Raw genomic sequence first — 16507 nt, 5'->3', positions numbered from 1 at the left:
GATGCCAGCTCAGGAATCATTCTCGTCATCTTACCGCGTTTCAAAATTACGAAGTCCGTCCCAAAACGGACTTAAAAGGGGTTTGCTTTAAAATGGAACATTAATATAACTAAACTAAACTAAGCCCTAGAATAAAATGCCAATAAAGTCAGTGAGTAAAAAATTCAGTAAATTCGCTTGATAAATATGTTGCAAATTTTTTTCTAAAATATCGTATCTTATTTTACAATGAATTCTGTCATTTCTTCTGCAAGTACAGAAAAGTTTTCGCATTCTTGAATCCATTGAGAATGAACGGATTTAATATATATGACGTCACAGTTATGTGATGATCGATATCTCAAGTGTTACTTTAAGCTATACTGTGACGTAGTCTTTTACCTTAATCACCATTCTCCTTGTAATTCAAATGAACATGAATAATGTCTTTTATCAATGCACTTCATAAGTTGATTTTGCCTTGTTTTATACATATACTTCTTATAAAATTTGAATTATAAATTTAAAAAATTATAGATTATTTTAAATATAAATATTTTTAAAGGAAATAAGTATTTCTGGAAATGATTTGAAAAATAAAACCAAACAAAAAAGGGAGGAAGAAAAAAATTGTATGGTTGATTTCAATTTCTTTCTTCATTGCATTTCTGTTATTTAAATGCATGTTAATATTTCTTTCCAAAATCTTTCTATAAAGCCAGTGAAAAGTATGAAGAAAATATTTGGCTTTAGTAAAATAATAAGTATCCCATCCAGAATAAATTGCAGTTGCGCTTTGCAAATTTTACTCGCATTTATTTTAAAAATGAATAAAATATATATTTCTGTATGCTTACATTATCGACAATACTATTCTTATGTTTCTTCTATTTTTATTTTGATATTTTTGAAAGTAAATTACTGACGAAGTTTTCTATCTTTGAAGGAGTGAAGAAAAGACATGGGGATGAAAAGAAAAAGAGTAAAAATATTTCGCGTTTGATTTTTTCTGGGCATAAGAAAAAGTGAAGGAAGTAGCAACAACCTGCGAATAGAATAGATCCATAAAAAAGTGCCTCTCCGGGGGTGAGGCAACCCACAGAATACTAAGAACTAGCTATTCATTTCGTAAACACCTCGCGTCCAAATAAAGACAGTTTTATAAATATCGTATACTTTATGGAATGCATACAAAATACCCCTTCCTTTCACGTACGGCATGGGTTTTAACTAATCGAGGAGAATGGTCCGATTTCTTTAATCAATGTTTCGCCGCCTCATTGAAACCACGTAGACATTGTTTTTTGCTAGAGGTCCTGTTGAGATGATTTTTTTTTTATTTTTACAAAATATGATGTTATGTTTGCACCAGTGCAGTCACGTGATAATGTTTACATTCTTTGATGCGATAACACAGACGAAAAATAGAGAAAAGATTAATAATGCTGAAGACGTTCTTCAAGCAGGTCATTTATTATCGGAGATTCCCGCGTATTTCCAAAGATTCGGACGAATGCCGGAAAATAAATGCATCTGTGGAGGGATCGATATTGTTTTCCATTATTTAAAGGAATGCATAGAAATCTCTGAAGTAAGAAAGAATCTGAAAGTTGAAAAGGATGACTTAAGTACAGTACTGATGGTACCAGATAATCTTAAAATCTCTGAAGGACATGACGTTAAAAATTGTCAGTTTTTTTTACCAATTTTTTGAAAAATTGAAAATGTTTGGATTTCTGTTGTTGTAAAAAGAGAATTTGAAGTAACATTGGGAATTTCGAGGAGATTTTCTTTAAGTGATGGCCTGTTCCTTGTTTAATTGGAAGATATGTGAACAGGAAGATGATGAGGAAGGTAAGTGATTAAGCACTTTGTGTTAGGGACCATTTTACCTCGAAGATTATGTCAGTTTGGTGAATCGACCAGTGTTATGGAGGGACTATGATAAAGATAGCAGTTGACCACAGCCCAATTCTGTCGATACTGCTACATTTAACGATGGCAGGGTGGTCGGCTGTATACAGGAAGAGGAAGGTCATTTATTACCAGTTCTAAAAAACGAAATGTGTGATAATATATTTTATTATTAAACATGTTATTTCATTTTTAAATTATCTTTTATTAACCAAATCCTAATCATATTGACAAAAATTTAATCCTCTTTTTAATTTCCATATGCAAAATTGTTGCAGTAAGTGCTATATTATGTTAGAATGAAAATAGAAATTAGAATTATGTTAGAATGAAAGGTGACTTCCAAGTTATGTTAATGAGATATTAAATAAATAATTATACTGCTGATGACTCATCATCTATGTTGTACTGTATGACCTGTTGGTTAAAATAATCATTATTTGCAATCCATTTGGCTCTGAATATCATAATATAAATATGTGTGAATAGCTATTTCGGTATTAATTTGTTTAGATATGTTAAAAGTATAAAGCGTTTCCACAAAAATTATATGAAATGCAATTCCTTAACATTTGCGAACTATTTTTTCGGACAATTGCCATTTTAAAAATAATGCGGCATATCACAGTTTGAATTATTTGACTTTTTTTTCCAGAATCAAACAAATAAAATTACATATTTTACTTCCTGAAATCCACAAACAAACCTGTGCAATTCCTCACGCCCAAACTATTAGATGAATCGATTCTAATGCTTCATTTCTACTGTTTCTGGGGTTAATTTGTTGGTGGTTTCATTTTAGAAATGCAATTACACACTTTTTATGAAAAGATTTGTTTTTAAAACTGAAGAAAGTGACTTGTTTTATAGTTCCACAAACATTTCTGAAGTATTTGTTAAAATTATGACATTCAACAAACGTTATATGTGCTTTTATAACTATCTGTCGTCTTTACGATAATGATTACTGAAAGAACTAAGCCAAGAAGATAGAAGATAGCCAATTCATGAATGTCTAAACAAGCTTCGTATATGCACGCACTGTACTCGAGTAAAAAGTAATTTGTCTCCAATTTTTGCATAGCAGCAAAAAGAAAATCTATTTTGATTCTCAAGTCTGATTGAAACTACAAATCATTATTGCGTTTTTTGATAACTTTCATAAGAATTCACGAAAGCAAACCAGTGACGGGTTCTGTATTCATATGCGCATTCCTTATCGAAACATTGTTTCTTAAATTTAATGAACATTTCTAAATATTAGTGAATCAACTATTTTGTGCCTGAGAGAATACAGTACGGATCCTTGATCTAATCATTTAGAATTACTTCACCTTAATCTCTTAAATTATTTTGAATTCTTTGTTGATTTCTATACTTCGACTTCATATGATTTTTGAAGCTAGAGCATGAATTATTATTTCTATTTACTAATGATGTTTGACGTTCAGTTCACATCACTGCACAAACACAATAGCACATGACATTTAGCATCTAAATTATTGTCCGATGGTGTATTTCGTTTCCTACTACAAATGTATGAACAAAATATTCTTTGACAAACTGACACGATAACCAAATTCCAGAATTTTTTCTTAAAATTATGCTCTTCGTTTCCCATTCAATAAAAATGTGGAAGAAAATCGCATCATCGTCATTTTGTGCAGATTTAAAATGATTAGATGTGCAATTAATAAATTCACATTGGAGTCAAACTAAATTTCGTATTTTGAAGATGTACTGCACACTATGAACTTCATATTGGTAACATAAAATTATAATTCTGATTTAAAAAATCTTATTATTTTTATATGATTAAAAACAAACTTTTCGCTGCATTACTCCAAAATAATTGCAGACTGCGATTATTACATGATTGAAAATTACAATAAACCCTTTTGTATAATAGCTAATTTATATTGGAACCAATATTTAAGTGACCGTCAATGGGAACTGAGTTATCAGAATGTCGTGAATCTAAGAGAATTCTTCAGACTATGGATTCTCCAAATTTTAGACAATAATTGTAAGTGGGCTCTCTACAATTATTGTCTAAAATAGCTGATTTCCCTATTATTGTCTGTAAAATAGTTCATCTGTATTAGAACCAATGTCTTAGTGACCGTCAATGGGAAATAAGTTATCAGAATGTCGTGAATATAAGAGAATTCTTCAGACTATGGATTTTCTAAATTTTAGACAATAATTGTAAGTGGGCTCTCTACAATTATTGTCTAAAATAGCTAATTTCTCTACTATTGTCTGTAAAGTAGTTCATCTGTATTAGAACCAATATCTCAGTGACCGTCAATGGGAACTGAGTTATCAGAATATCGTGAATCTAAGAGAATTCTTCAGACTTTGGATTCTCTAAGTTTTAGACAATAATTGTATGCGTGGTCTCAATAAAATGCATCAGAGATTTTAAATAAAGGATAGACTATCTAACAACGTTACAAATTCGTAGTTCTAACGACAGGCGATTCTAAACAATTGTGACTGTATGAACATAAGATGATATATTTTTAATCCTTGAAGGAAGTGATCAGATTTATAATATATTGTACAAAAGTCAAATTAGTTTATTTATATAAGAATAGAATAGTTCGGAATATTTATGGATGTTGTGGCATGGTAACAATATGAACAAACTCAAACCAACTTTCAGATTGTGATCAGTAAAATTTTCGAATGTCCTTTTAAAACAAGAGTTTTAAAATAGAGAAAAATAATTCACTTCTATTCAAGAGCTTTGAAAAAAGGAAAATAATTTTGTTGGGCATCCTTCAGCGCGATTTTCTCTTATTAGCAATGGCCCAATGTGGTGTTACCTATATACACTTATTAACAATAACATGATCTAACAGTATGTGTAAATCTCGAAGCATAGATGGTTGCATCCGAAAACGGGTATTGCATCATTGAAAAAGAATAGTTTAAAATGAATAGAGTTTAGAAGAATAGAAGAAATTCGATAAAAATATTATTAATAAAAACTCTATTTAGTGCAAAACAATTCGATGATTCTTTTTGCCATTTGAATTTATAATAACTAAGAATTCTTGTTTCTGATATATTTAAAATTCGTATAATAGTATCGTAATCCTTCATGTACAACAATTCATTCTTTTACGCCGTAATATTATTTTATAAAGGAACAGGAAACGACATTTCTCTACTGAGTCTATAAAATGTAGAACTAACCAAGCAATATTGGGGAAAAGTAAGTTTTTATCTGGCAAAAACAGAAATACAACATAAAAATAAGTAAATAAACAAAATAACAATCAATAGAATTCTTTTTATTTTCTTCGAAAGAAAACTTTAGCTTTCAGGTGATAAAAATGAAGAAAAACGGACAGATTTTATGATAGGAGAGATAGTAAAACTTATTGAACTAGAAAAATACTTCACCTTCAAAGCTCGAGAAAAACTTTTTTTTCGTCTTGTCTTGGAAATGGAAAAGTAAAGAAACTTCAAAACAATCTCAAAGAAAACATTTACAGTATTATTTGTGGCGATATTGTTTGAATTTCTATGACGCACCGTACCTCAAAGTTCAAGTCTGAAAATATTATGCTAATATTTTAATATTTAGTCCCCTAATATTTAAATACACCGTGTGTCAAAATTCAGTTTTAAGATTAGTGATTAAGATAATAGGGAATATCCTTAGTCTGAAGTGAATAGGGCTATCATTACACCAGTGAAAAAAGATATCGACAGTTATATAGCTTTTCAAAAAAATACAGTTAGCATGCAGAGCAGCTAACGAAAATGGAAGTCGATGAAAGTATCATGTAAAAGATTTTTTGAAAGGTTCGTGTCCCACCATCCAGTGTTTCAAAGTTTTCATCAAAGATTTATCTAATTGCCTATTTAATCCGTAACTAGAGACGGGAGTTAAACTGACTCCGCGTTGTTCATTAGCTCCGATTATCACGTGATGTTTAGTCCTTGAATATCATCATCTCCTCCATACATTCAAATTGTTCTCTCGTCAGTACGTTGGCAAAAATCTAAGTATAAAAACGCGTGTATAACCAAGTTATTATTATTATTTTTTTTTTGCTATTATTTAAGGAATTACTGAATCTATATCTCTAACACAGCTTTTAATTTGAATAATGCACAAAGAATGAAGAAATATTCTTACAATAATTCTTTAAACTATTGTATTCTTCATTTTTGTTTGTTAAATACTAATAATTATCAACATTAGTGTAATTCCGTCATATCTAACCGAAGTAAATATTCATTAAAAGATTGTTTTGATTTTGCTTATAATATCTTTCCAAATTTAATATTATAACATTTCGCATTTTGAATACTAATATTTTTAACATTTTTGGTAATTACATGATTTCCGGAATATAGTGTGTTCCCAAATTAAATTCAAATACTATTTAAGAAAGACAAAAAGTAAAATAACAATGAAATCCCTTTGACTCCATGTTTCTGGCCGCGTGAGGAAGATCATGTCTCCAGTTACGAGTTAAACTTTCGCTTTGGACTAACAATAGAAATTTAGCTATCATTATTCTCATGTTATTTATTAAAGTTGTTTCGTAAAACGAATTTACATTTATTTTTATTCATTCTTGTATTTCTATTAAGCATTGTTTTTTTAAACATTTCTATATATTTTAATTTGTCTATTAGTTTTGGTTTTGAATCATCTTTCTTACGGATCTAACCTTTCGAAAACTCCTGATAACGAATGGTAATAGATCAACAAGAGTAGTATCGATATATATCGTTTGCAGCTAACTGGTCTATACAATCTCCTGAAATTATATTCAAGGCTTACCATCCCTTGCATGGAAGAGGAAAAGCAAGAATATAATGGTAAAACACGGATCTAACCTCTATCAGTAATCTGTAAAGCAATGATATTTGCAATTTTGCCCTTAAAAGAAATCATCGACAGTAAAAAACAGCAGAAATTTCATTTATTAGCATAATGCCCTTACGGCTTATGTTCACTAATTACGTAATCGGAGAGCAATGCATTTTTATGTCACTCAATCATTCTTTTTTCTTTTTTAGATCCTCCTTCTGTCGAAGTGCTGCCCAAAGACGGCCTCATCGTGAACGAAACAGGGGAAGCAGTCCTTACTTGCAGCTTCAGCGCCAATCCCCCCAATGTCACCGAAGTCGTGTGGTACAAAGATGGAAAACCAGTTAAGACGATCGATCCTCTAACATTGCCCAATAACAATCTGAAAGGTGGATCGCCTCCTGGAGTGCCTCCTTTGAAGCCCAGCAACAAGTTGGTCTTGGACGGAATCGTGAGAACCGAGGCGGGATCGTACAGCTGCCACGTGAGGAATGCGTTCGGAAGAGGGAATTCCACCAACAACATCACAATAGACGTTCTTTGTAAGTGTAATTCATCGTCTTATCAAGTAATAACTTATAACAGAGAAGCTTTCATTCTTCCAAGATGTGGATATAAGATCCAAGATCTTAAAAAATTTTTTAATAGTTTCGGGTGTCACTAAGTGCGTTCTGATTTCCGCTGGGTTTATTTATTAAATTTTCATTTCTTTTGTATGTGAGTTAACACATTTCAGCAAAATGCCAACAAATACTTATGCTTGTAGTGACTGTGACTTGGAATCTGAATAAGGCAATGGTTGACACAGCTGTATTATTATTGTGGGTTTTGTTTTGAAAAAAAGAAACAGTAATTTGCACTTCCGCAGATGCACCGTTACGTTCCATTTCTAATGAGATAAAACACAGGAATCAGCATTAATTGTAAGCTGGCATTTTTGATGAGGTAGTCACCATGTTATATAGCATTGTAAACATCAGAAGTTTAGTGATTCGTCATGAGAAGTACAACTTGGTAATTCCCGCGATCAAAATTTCCCATTCGGATGAGCACAAACTCTTCTTTAATAACTATCGGCGTTATTAATCTCACTTGTCTTGTTCACTATTGGGGAAAATGAAACCTTTCGAAGTGATTTTAGCGTTATTTAGATCCATTAACAGCATCTAACACAGTAATAATACAGCTGTGTTTCCCTGGGTTTTCCAAAGTTTAATTGGAGTCGAATATTCATCAGTTTTTTTACCATTTTGAAATGAAAATATTCCGGCATAGTTTGTCTCATACAAAGTCTTTAGAATTTCAGTAGAAATTAAAACCAATCAGTAATGGCAAAAGTAGGAATTTTTAAAATCTATTATGAACTTTTGTACCGCATTCGGAATCTAAGAGGCATTTGGCGGATAACCTCTGAGTAGATGACTAACTTTGATTCATATCTACTGAATAAATAAGATCCAGATATCATTTCTTTCATCTGCCCAAGAGAAGGAAACTTTAAATATGAATGTTTAATTAAAGAAACGTGTCAGTATTATCATATGCAGTCTGAAACTGTGCTTGATAATATTATTTATTTTGAATATGATCATATTCCTTATTTGACTTTGGCTTCATATATTTTTAGCGTGCTTTATTAAGTTCATTTATATAAAATACAGTCGTCAAGAAAAATAATGGGACACCTTTGTAACTTTGATATTTATTATCACATTTTCATAAAACTGGAGTTGATGCAAATGGCTCAAGGAAGCAGGTTTGTTCAGATAGAAGCATTGATTAACCCTTTCTAGGGCCGTGGAAAGTATGCTTCCCACCAAATTTATCAATCTTTGTATGAAATTATGTAGGTTGGCATAAGTTCTGACAAGTTTTTTTTAGTAAGTCAGAAACTTAGATGCTTCAGTTCTTTATCTCAGACAAAAAGATGTGTCTTGATTTGATACTTCATTATTAATTAACCAAATTAAATTTATCTGATAAGCTAAATGAATCCCTTTTCTTATTCTAATTTCAAGCCTAAAAATATTTTAACATAATATGACTAGAAAAAAATGGCCCTTTAAAGGGTTAACTGGACTAATTATTATATTTAGTTAATTTTTATTGTTAAGAAATTTATATTATTTTTCACCAGATAAACCAATTTTCAGGATGAAGAAAAATCTGAGCTCCATTTTCGAGTTAGAAGAAGCAAATTCTCTGGTGATGACAGTTCTGAAATGAAAGTAGAATGTACTATATCATCTATCAGAAAGCTTTTATTTCCATTTTTGAAGTTCAGGACTTTAGAATGAAAATTTGAATTATGTACAAAAAAATTAGATTTGGAGCATCTTTTATTTTTCTTATTCAACAGCCGTTAATTGAAGTTAAAAATATTGACAAAAATTTTGCTGAATATCTGAAGAAAACATTTTTATTAAATAGATGGAAATGATCTGAGATAATCCCTTGCTTTAAATAAATTTCTCATAAGAAATGAAAATCACGCAACTTTAAGATAAATATAATGACAGTGAAAATGAAGCATACATTTCGTACTAAAATGCGACGAGATATCTCATGAAAGCTTACTATAGTGCGGATAATAACGAAAATTTCAATAAAATTTAAACTCGCTTGTAATCCCATAACTTCTAACTTAAATATATTTTTTGCTAGAAAAACATAATTGGAAATTTTCAAAATATTAGACATTTTAACTATTCGATAAAGAAAACAGCGACAGAACTATATAAATGCAAATTTATAATGAGAATGAGATAAACAAAATTATAAGAATGTAAGTAATTCTCAAGCATTTCTATGACAAGAAATATACTCTTATCAAAAATTCTTCATGAAGATATAACAGCTAAGATGAGTGTATTTTTTATGTACAAAAAGTGCCAAAGAAAAATTCCACAAAAGTGATTTCTACTAAATAAAATATAGCTCTCAAGATATATCTCGTATTTTTTTCGGCAAGTGATAAAAAAGAGAGAGAAAAAAATAAGACTATTTTTTAAACCAGAAAAAAGACTGGATAACTGGGACTGTTCCAATTTCCTGGACAATCATCATTTTTTAACGTCACTGATTTCAGAAAAGTAAACATTTTCCCTTTTTACTGTTACACTGTATCGGTAGCAAGTTTAATTTAAAACATTTAATGCACATCTGAATTTATTGCACGTTTAATGCACATTAGCGCATTTGAATGCTTCAACAATAGTTCCGCCGCGCAGATATTCTTCCAACCCTACAATCACGTGACTCTGAAAATGAGGCCGTCCATTCATTTTGGTCAGCAGAGGGAAGTGGAGAGCCGATGTTGCTGCGGGTCTTGCAATAATTGATTATTGGAAGGAGGCCGCTTCAAATCTTTGAAAGCACCCATTAAAACCTCTTTGCGAATTTTATGGACTTTGATAGTCAGGCAGAATAACGCCGACGTGCTTATATTGTTGCTTTCAAAGGGGGAGTAGTATTCTGGAAAGATGAATCAAATTTAAAACTTGGTGGGGGTAACTGAAATCGCAGATTGAATAGAAAGCTGAGCTAAACATGCTTTGATAATGACAAGGCTTTGATTTTTAATTTTGGGTTCCTCTTCTTACTTAAGTTAATTCCAAAATCTTCTTTGAAAACAGGGATTTTAGCAGAAAAATTGGAAAGTAGTTTGCTCTTCTTTCAATTTGGGTGATAAAATATGTGGTCGTTTCAAATCACCTATGTAGGTAGAAAATTAATTAGGATTACCCATTGTTAAAATCATGACACAATAAAACAAAGGAATTATGTTAAAAGGAAGGTGGTTCAAGATGCAACAGATTAGAGCTACAAGGATTGATTAGTTGCACAGTTACAAGCTTAAAATTTTAGCAAGTGCAACGTTTTTATCACTCATAATGCAAAATTAAAAAGCAATCTTAAAAGTAATTCTACGACTTTACCATGGTCCAATAAAAAGAACGTTAAACACCTTATCTATCTTAGATTATTGAAAATTTTTTAATCAATGATTATTTATTCATATTTGTAGCAGTTACAAAACTCTACTACCTTCTCTTTTGATGCAACAGGTAGCATTACCTTATTAAAATCAATGCATGTTTCCCATGATCCATGCTGGGGATCATTATTAGATTGTGTTCTAAGTGGTTGCCGTACATTTTTCGTGTTCGTGCTAGTTTTGTCTTTCGAAATGTGGTACTTCGAAAATAATTAAATAACTCTTCCTGAAATTCGTCACTTATTTGCATCTGCCTCATAATGATGTTATAAAGAGTCGTGGTAACTTTACATATTGTATTAATTTATAAATTATTTGTCTTAAAGTAAATGATATTAATACTCGGAATATGCGGATGATGGAGCAGTTCTAGTCATTATAGGATTAATTGACTATATCCTATTATTGCTTCGAATAAGACATTTGAAAATAGAATTGAATTACCATTAAATTAGCACCTTTATGCGATGGTTTAAATAATCTTTAACGCATGATATGTATTCGATTACACATTTATAACAGTTAACTTTCTGTTGAAAATTTTTTCTTCGGAAAATTTTCTGCTAATCTTAGTGGAAATTTGACTAAAGATAATGATAATTTAAGTTTTTTTCTTCCTTTTTGTCTACAGAGAATGACGTAAAACAGAAAAGTTTGACAATAGAATTTTTTTAATATATATAATCGTGAACATAAACAGTGAGGCACATCAGTAACCTTATTATTTATTATCATTTCTTCAAAAATTGGCATCGAGGGGAATTATTCAAGATGGCAAGTTTTAATTCTATAAAAAAAACGATTGCCCGAGTTGATTTACACTGTTAATTACTAAAAACTCAAATTTTTCCATTTGTTGGAAGTCGAGATTTTTTCATAATTCAATCCAATATGCCTTATTCTATATGTGCATCAAATTTATATATTTAAACGTTATACGTTATATATTAATATTATATATTTATATGTTATTTATAAATTTATATGTGTATCAAATTTTATCCCAAAATTTGCAATAGTTCTTGAGATATAATTAATTAATTATATCTCAAGATATATATATATATAATTAATTAATTTTAGGGGTATTTAATTCAACTGACAACTAATTCAGTTTTTTCATACACAAAGGACTCTATCAAAACAAAACAAAAAGAGTTGTCAAATGTTATTCTTTTTTAAGCAACACTGAATTTAGGTTGATTATGCGTCTATTTTTGATTAAAATTTCTCTTGGTGAAAAAGGGCTGGATTGAAGATCGGATGGACGAAGCTTTTCCGTAGAAACAGTAAATGCTCGTTTCATGTCATTCGATAACAAATCTTTTCTCCATATTTTATGTGTGTCGTTACTAACCATTACATTTTCTCATACCACATATGAATCTATAAAATGGAATATGGAATAAAATAGTCTAAATAGCTCTTAAATACATCAGAATTAGAAATCAATCAGGATTGAATTCATTACTTTTAACGATAAAAAAGTTGCAATAACTACACCAACCTATATGCATCCCAGCGAAATAAATGTATACAAAAGATTAAAAAAGACATCAAAATTAGAACTCAATGAGGAATAAATTTGTAATTTCTAATGATAAAAAAGTTGCAATAAATTACACCAAACTATATCCATCCTAGCGAAACAAATGTATACAAAAGATTAAAAAGATTTCAGAATTAGAACTGAATGAGGAATGAATTCTTAGCTCTTAAGTGCATCAGAATTAGAATTGAATGAGGAAAGAATTCGCAATTTTTAATAATAAAAATGTTGCAATAACTACACCAACCTATATCCCTCCTAGCGAAACACATGAATACAAAAGATTAAAAACGCTTAAGATGATGAACTGTTTGCTCCTCCCCCAAACATAAATTATTCAAAGAAGCTCCAATATTTGAATTTTTGGCGCATCTCAATAGCCTTGTAGTCCCAACTCAAAAGTCACACCTTCGGATTTTGAGAGCCAGATTCGAAAACCAATTCCACCGAAGATTCCGGACCTGATGCACGTTAAATCCCTCGTGACAAAACGACCTTCCGCTGGTGTGGTGTGGTAGCTTGGAGGGAGGTGGTGCCAGCTAAGGTATTGTCCTCGTCATCCGACCCGGTTCAAAATTACAAAGTCCATCCCAAAATAGCCCTAGAGCTTCTTTAAAATGGGACGTCAACCCTTAACTGGGGAGGGGAAAAGTTAGTACTTAACTGGTGAGGTGAAAATTTATTACTTAACTGGTGAGATATGGTCTACGAGACCGTATTTTCTTTACATACAAATTAAATCCTCTGATAAAAGTATTAGTATTAAAATCAGCAGATATATTCTGCAGATATTTTTCTTGATATATAAATATGTTTAGAATTTTTTCAAAATATATTGTCATTGAAAAAAGTAACCGCGTTTGAACGTATATTTTCTTATCTAATTACATGTTAAAACAAATAATGTTCTTGAGAAGATATATTACATTTTACTTTTTTAATCATATTTATTTTTACAGTATACAAATATATATAGAGAACAATATAATGGAATATTAAAAACAATTATATAAAAAATAAGCAAAATAACAATGGGTAAAATTGACCCTTTTTTTTTTATCGGCATCATTTCTCAGAGATTCTTTCGAGAGCGTTTTAAACATACAGGTTAAGTGCTAGTAAAAAAATAAGTCTGTAAATACTGTAGATATTTCTCTTGGTATATTAATATAGTTTCGAGGTTTTTCTAAATACATTATCGTTAGAAAATTTAATTATATTTGAGCATACATATCAGAATTAGTCGAATGTGGACTTTCAGTCTAAAATTCTTCTATACAACTATTCTCATCACTAAAATCACTTTCTCCTTCATTTAAAAATCTGTAGAGTTCTGCTTCATAACGAGGATAAGTAGGTTGGATTATATTTCGAGGACTAAGTTTTAGAGCTATCAGCTAAGCCTTATTATAATACTGAAACACTAAAAGGGAACTGTGGTCTCACAGACGTCACTCAAAGAAACAGCTATAATATTTAAAAAGACATCAGCTAAAACAAGTTGAAAAAGTGCACATGTAGTGAAGGTCATGAAACAGGAAGACTCAGGATCAATCCATTCGATTGAGTAAAAAATAGAATAGGAGTGACCGAAAGTCCATCCTTGGTAATATAACTAAACTGAACTAAGCTTGACGCATTTATACAAATATTTTTAATTTATACAGCGAAGCTTCAGAATTCTTTCCTACATCCTAGTTAGCATACATGCGAAATCACAAATAAAATTTTGACTGATTAATTTTATAGGCGTTAAAAATTTATGGCAATTCTAATGCTACAAAATAAATGTTTAATGTTTTTAATGTATTTCCCAAGAGTCATAAAAAGACTTACTACTGGGTTTAATCCAGTGACGGATTCGACTTTCAACGCTTTGAAATTGATCTCGTTCCAATGTTCATTTTCTAATTTAGGTCAATTTTCTTTTCCATCTCTAGATCCTCCCTCAGTCCGTGTGGGTGTGACGCCGTCTGTCGCAGCCGAGACCATGGAAGCCATGCTCACCTGCGAGCCAGTGGACGGGAACCCTGCCGTTCTGATGGCGGTCCGGTGGTATCACGACGGAGTTCCGGTCCCCAGCAGTGGAGAGGGTACGAGGCTCACCCTGCGCAATCTGACCAGAGACCAAAGCGGAAACTACACCTGCAGAGGACTCAACACGGCAGGTTGGAGCAAGGATTCGGACCCTAAGTACCTGGACATACATTGTGAGTGATCCTTTTGGAATATTTGTCTTTATGTTCAAACTAAAAAATTCAAAAGTTAATTCATAATGAATAATTTTTAAATTGTTTAAATTTTAGTTTTATTGCAAGCTGTTTCTGTGCTGTTGCCCTCATCAAGGAAAGAAAAAAAAAACGTTTTATTCAATTATAAATAAGAAAATGTTCGAAATTTATGAATGTGACAACCTGTTGTCACTTTCACTAATTGCACTAGATGTATCTAGATGCAGTTGTTCATTCCGGAATCATCAATTATCACACGAATTTCAGGTTCGCAGTTAAAAAGTGTTATCTACCGTCTGAGTAATACAGATAATCGAGGACACAGTATGTGGAACATGAAAGTTCCGAAAAAATAAAAATGAATTAAATATAACAAATACATATTTATTAGAGCATACTTTTAAGAATAAAGTCTCCATTTCTTGACAGCTAAACATTTTGACTCTTTGCCACGGATGATGAAGGAATTGACATATCAGGCATCTTGTACAGTAGCAGAGGCCACAATTCTGACAGAGGTCATTTATAGATTCTATAGTAATTTATACGCAGGATTCTTGCAATACCTTAGCAAAAGAAGCTAAGACACGGCAAATAGTGCCATCGTTGCATCCGAATTGTCTATCTTGCACAATTCAATGGCACGATGCCTGCTAATTACTGATCTTGAAAATTCAAGGATTTGAAATATTCCAAGAATATTCGTTGAGCCTAAAATTCCTTAATGAAAGAATGCAGGTATTAAATGATATAAGTAAAATAATTAAGTATGACAAAGAAATCAAATTATGTTTAGTAAATGCCTAAATGTGATAGTTAGACAATGAGATAGTTAGACAAGGCTTGTATCCAAAAACTTATATGTACATTGCAATGTTTTTTTTAATTCAAAAGCCATGCTCACTTGCGAGCAAAATTTAAAGAAATTAAAACAAATTTAAAGAAAACCGCTATGGAACTTTGTCAAGAAAGATGGCAAAAAGACTCTTCCTTTTATGTAACTCTATAAAAGGAAGAGTTGCAAGGTACTTTTCCGATAAAGTAAACTTGAAGAGATTAGAAGGTGACTTTTTCCTTTATCAGTTTTACTGCTTTGTAACTTCAAACGAACCAGAAGAGATTCATTGATATAGTGGGAAGTGTAAAGATAGAACAGCAGAAGGAGGTGCATCGAATTTCGAATTTTGGAATGAAGTACTTAAGACACGAAGAAGAAGCGCTGAAACATGAAAGAGAAGCATCCATCAGGAACTGCCATTTTGTGTTTTAATTTTCAAAATTTTTTAGATAATGCTCTTTACAGACTTAAATTTTAGAATTACAGAACATAAGAAAGATTTACATATTTTTGTGCTGTATTTACGTATACTTCTTCATTTTTGCACATAATTAATTTTCTTTTACTTTTTTTGCTTTATTAGTCTATATTATTTAATTTTTGTTGTTAGTCTTGGTTTAAATAATTTTCTCACTACTTTCTAAATTACTCTGAATATCGGCTGAATATATGACGCATGATTTAGTTTTGTATAAGATTTTTTTTTATATGTTGTAACACTTATACTTTGAGAAGCTTTCTTATCGGCTTTCATCCACCGAACATCATTTTGGAAGATAGGTGAAGCTGGTAAGAACTAAATAAATAAAAAAAAACTACCTATAACGCTTAAACATTATCCCTGAAAGGTGTTACGGAAGACTCACCAATCTGAAATATGAAAAAGTGGAAATCGATAAATTTACGTTTTAATATCGTAATAAATTTTGCTGATGGAAGTATGAAACTTTCTGTGAATATAGATGAAAGTAAGGAAAAATTTTTACTTATTGGGGTGTACAACGAGGGTGTAAAAAATTTGAAGCCAACACAATCTAAGCGTTTCCATACAATTATATACATTAATTAATGAAATTTTGCAATTAGAAATACATATTTAGTGTTTAATTACAATATTTGAGGAACCAAAGCTAAAGAAATTTTTTTTGGGTGATATATG

General features: G+C 31.0%; 1 protein-coding gene across 1 annotated transcript in view; it reads left to right on the top strand.

Moving 5' to 3' along the window:
• Nucleotides 1-16507, top strand: part of LOC129967019 (hemicentin-1-like) — a 500464-nt gene that overhangs the window by 342171 nt on the left and 141786 nt on the right. The window contains exons 5-6 of the mRNA XM_056081650.1: nucleotides 6943-7275; nucleotides 14220-14489. Of these exons, the coding sequence (XP_055937625.1) occupies nucleotides 6943-7275; nucleotides 14220-14489 (603 nt within the window). The remainder of the gene's footprint in view (nucleotides 1-6942; nucleotides 7276-14219; nucleotides 14490-16507) is intronic.

Source organism: Argiope bruennichi, chromosome 4 (genome assembly GCF_947563725.1).
Source record: "Argiope bruennichi chromosome 4, qqArgBrue1.1, whole genome shotgun sequence".
NCBI classification, from domain to species: domain Eukaryota; kingdom Metazoa; phylum Arthropoda; class Arachnida; order Araneae; family Araneidae; genus Argiope; species Argiope bruennichi.
Note: the sequence above shows the minus strand (reverse complement) of the source record. Positions and strands in the feature narration are given on the sequence as shown.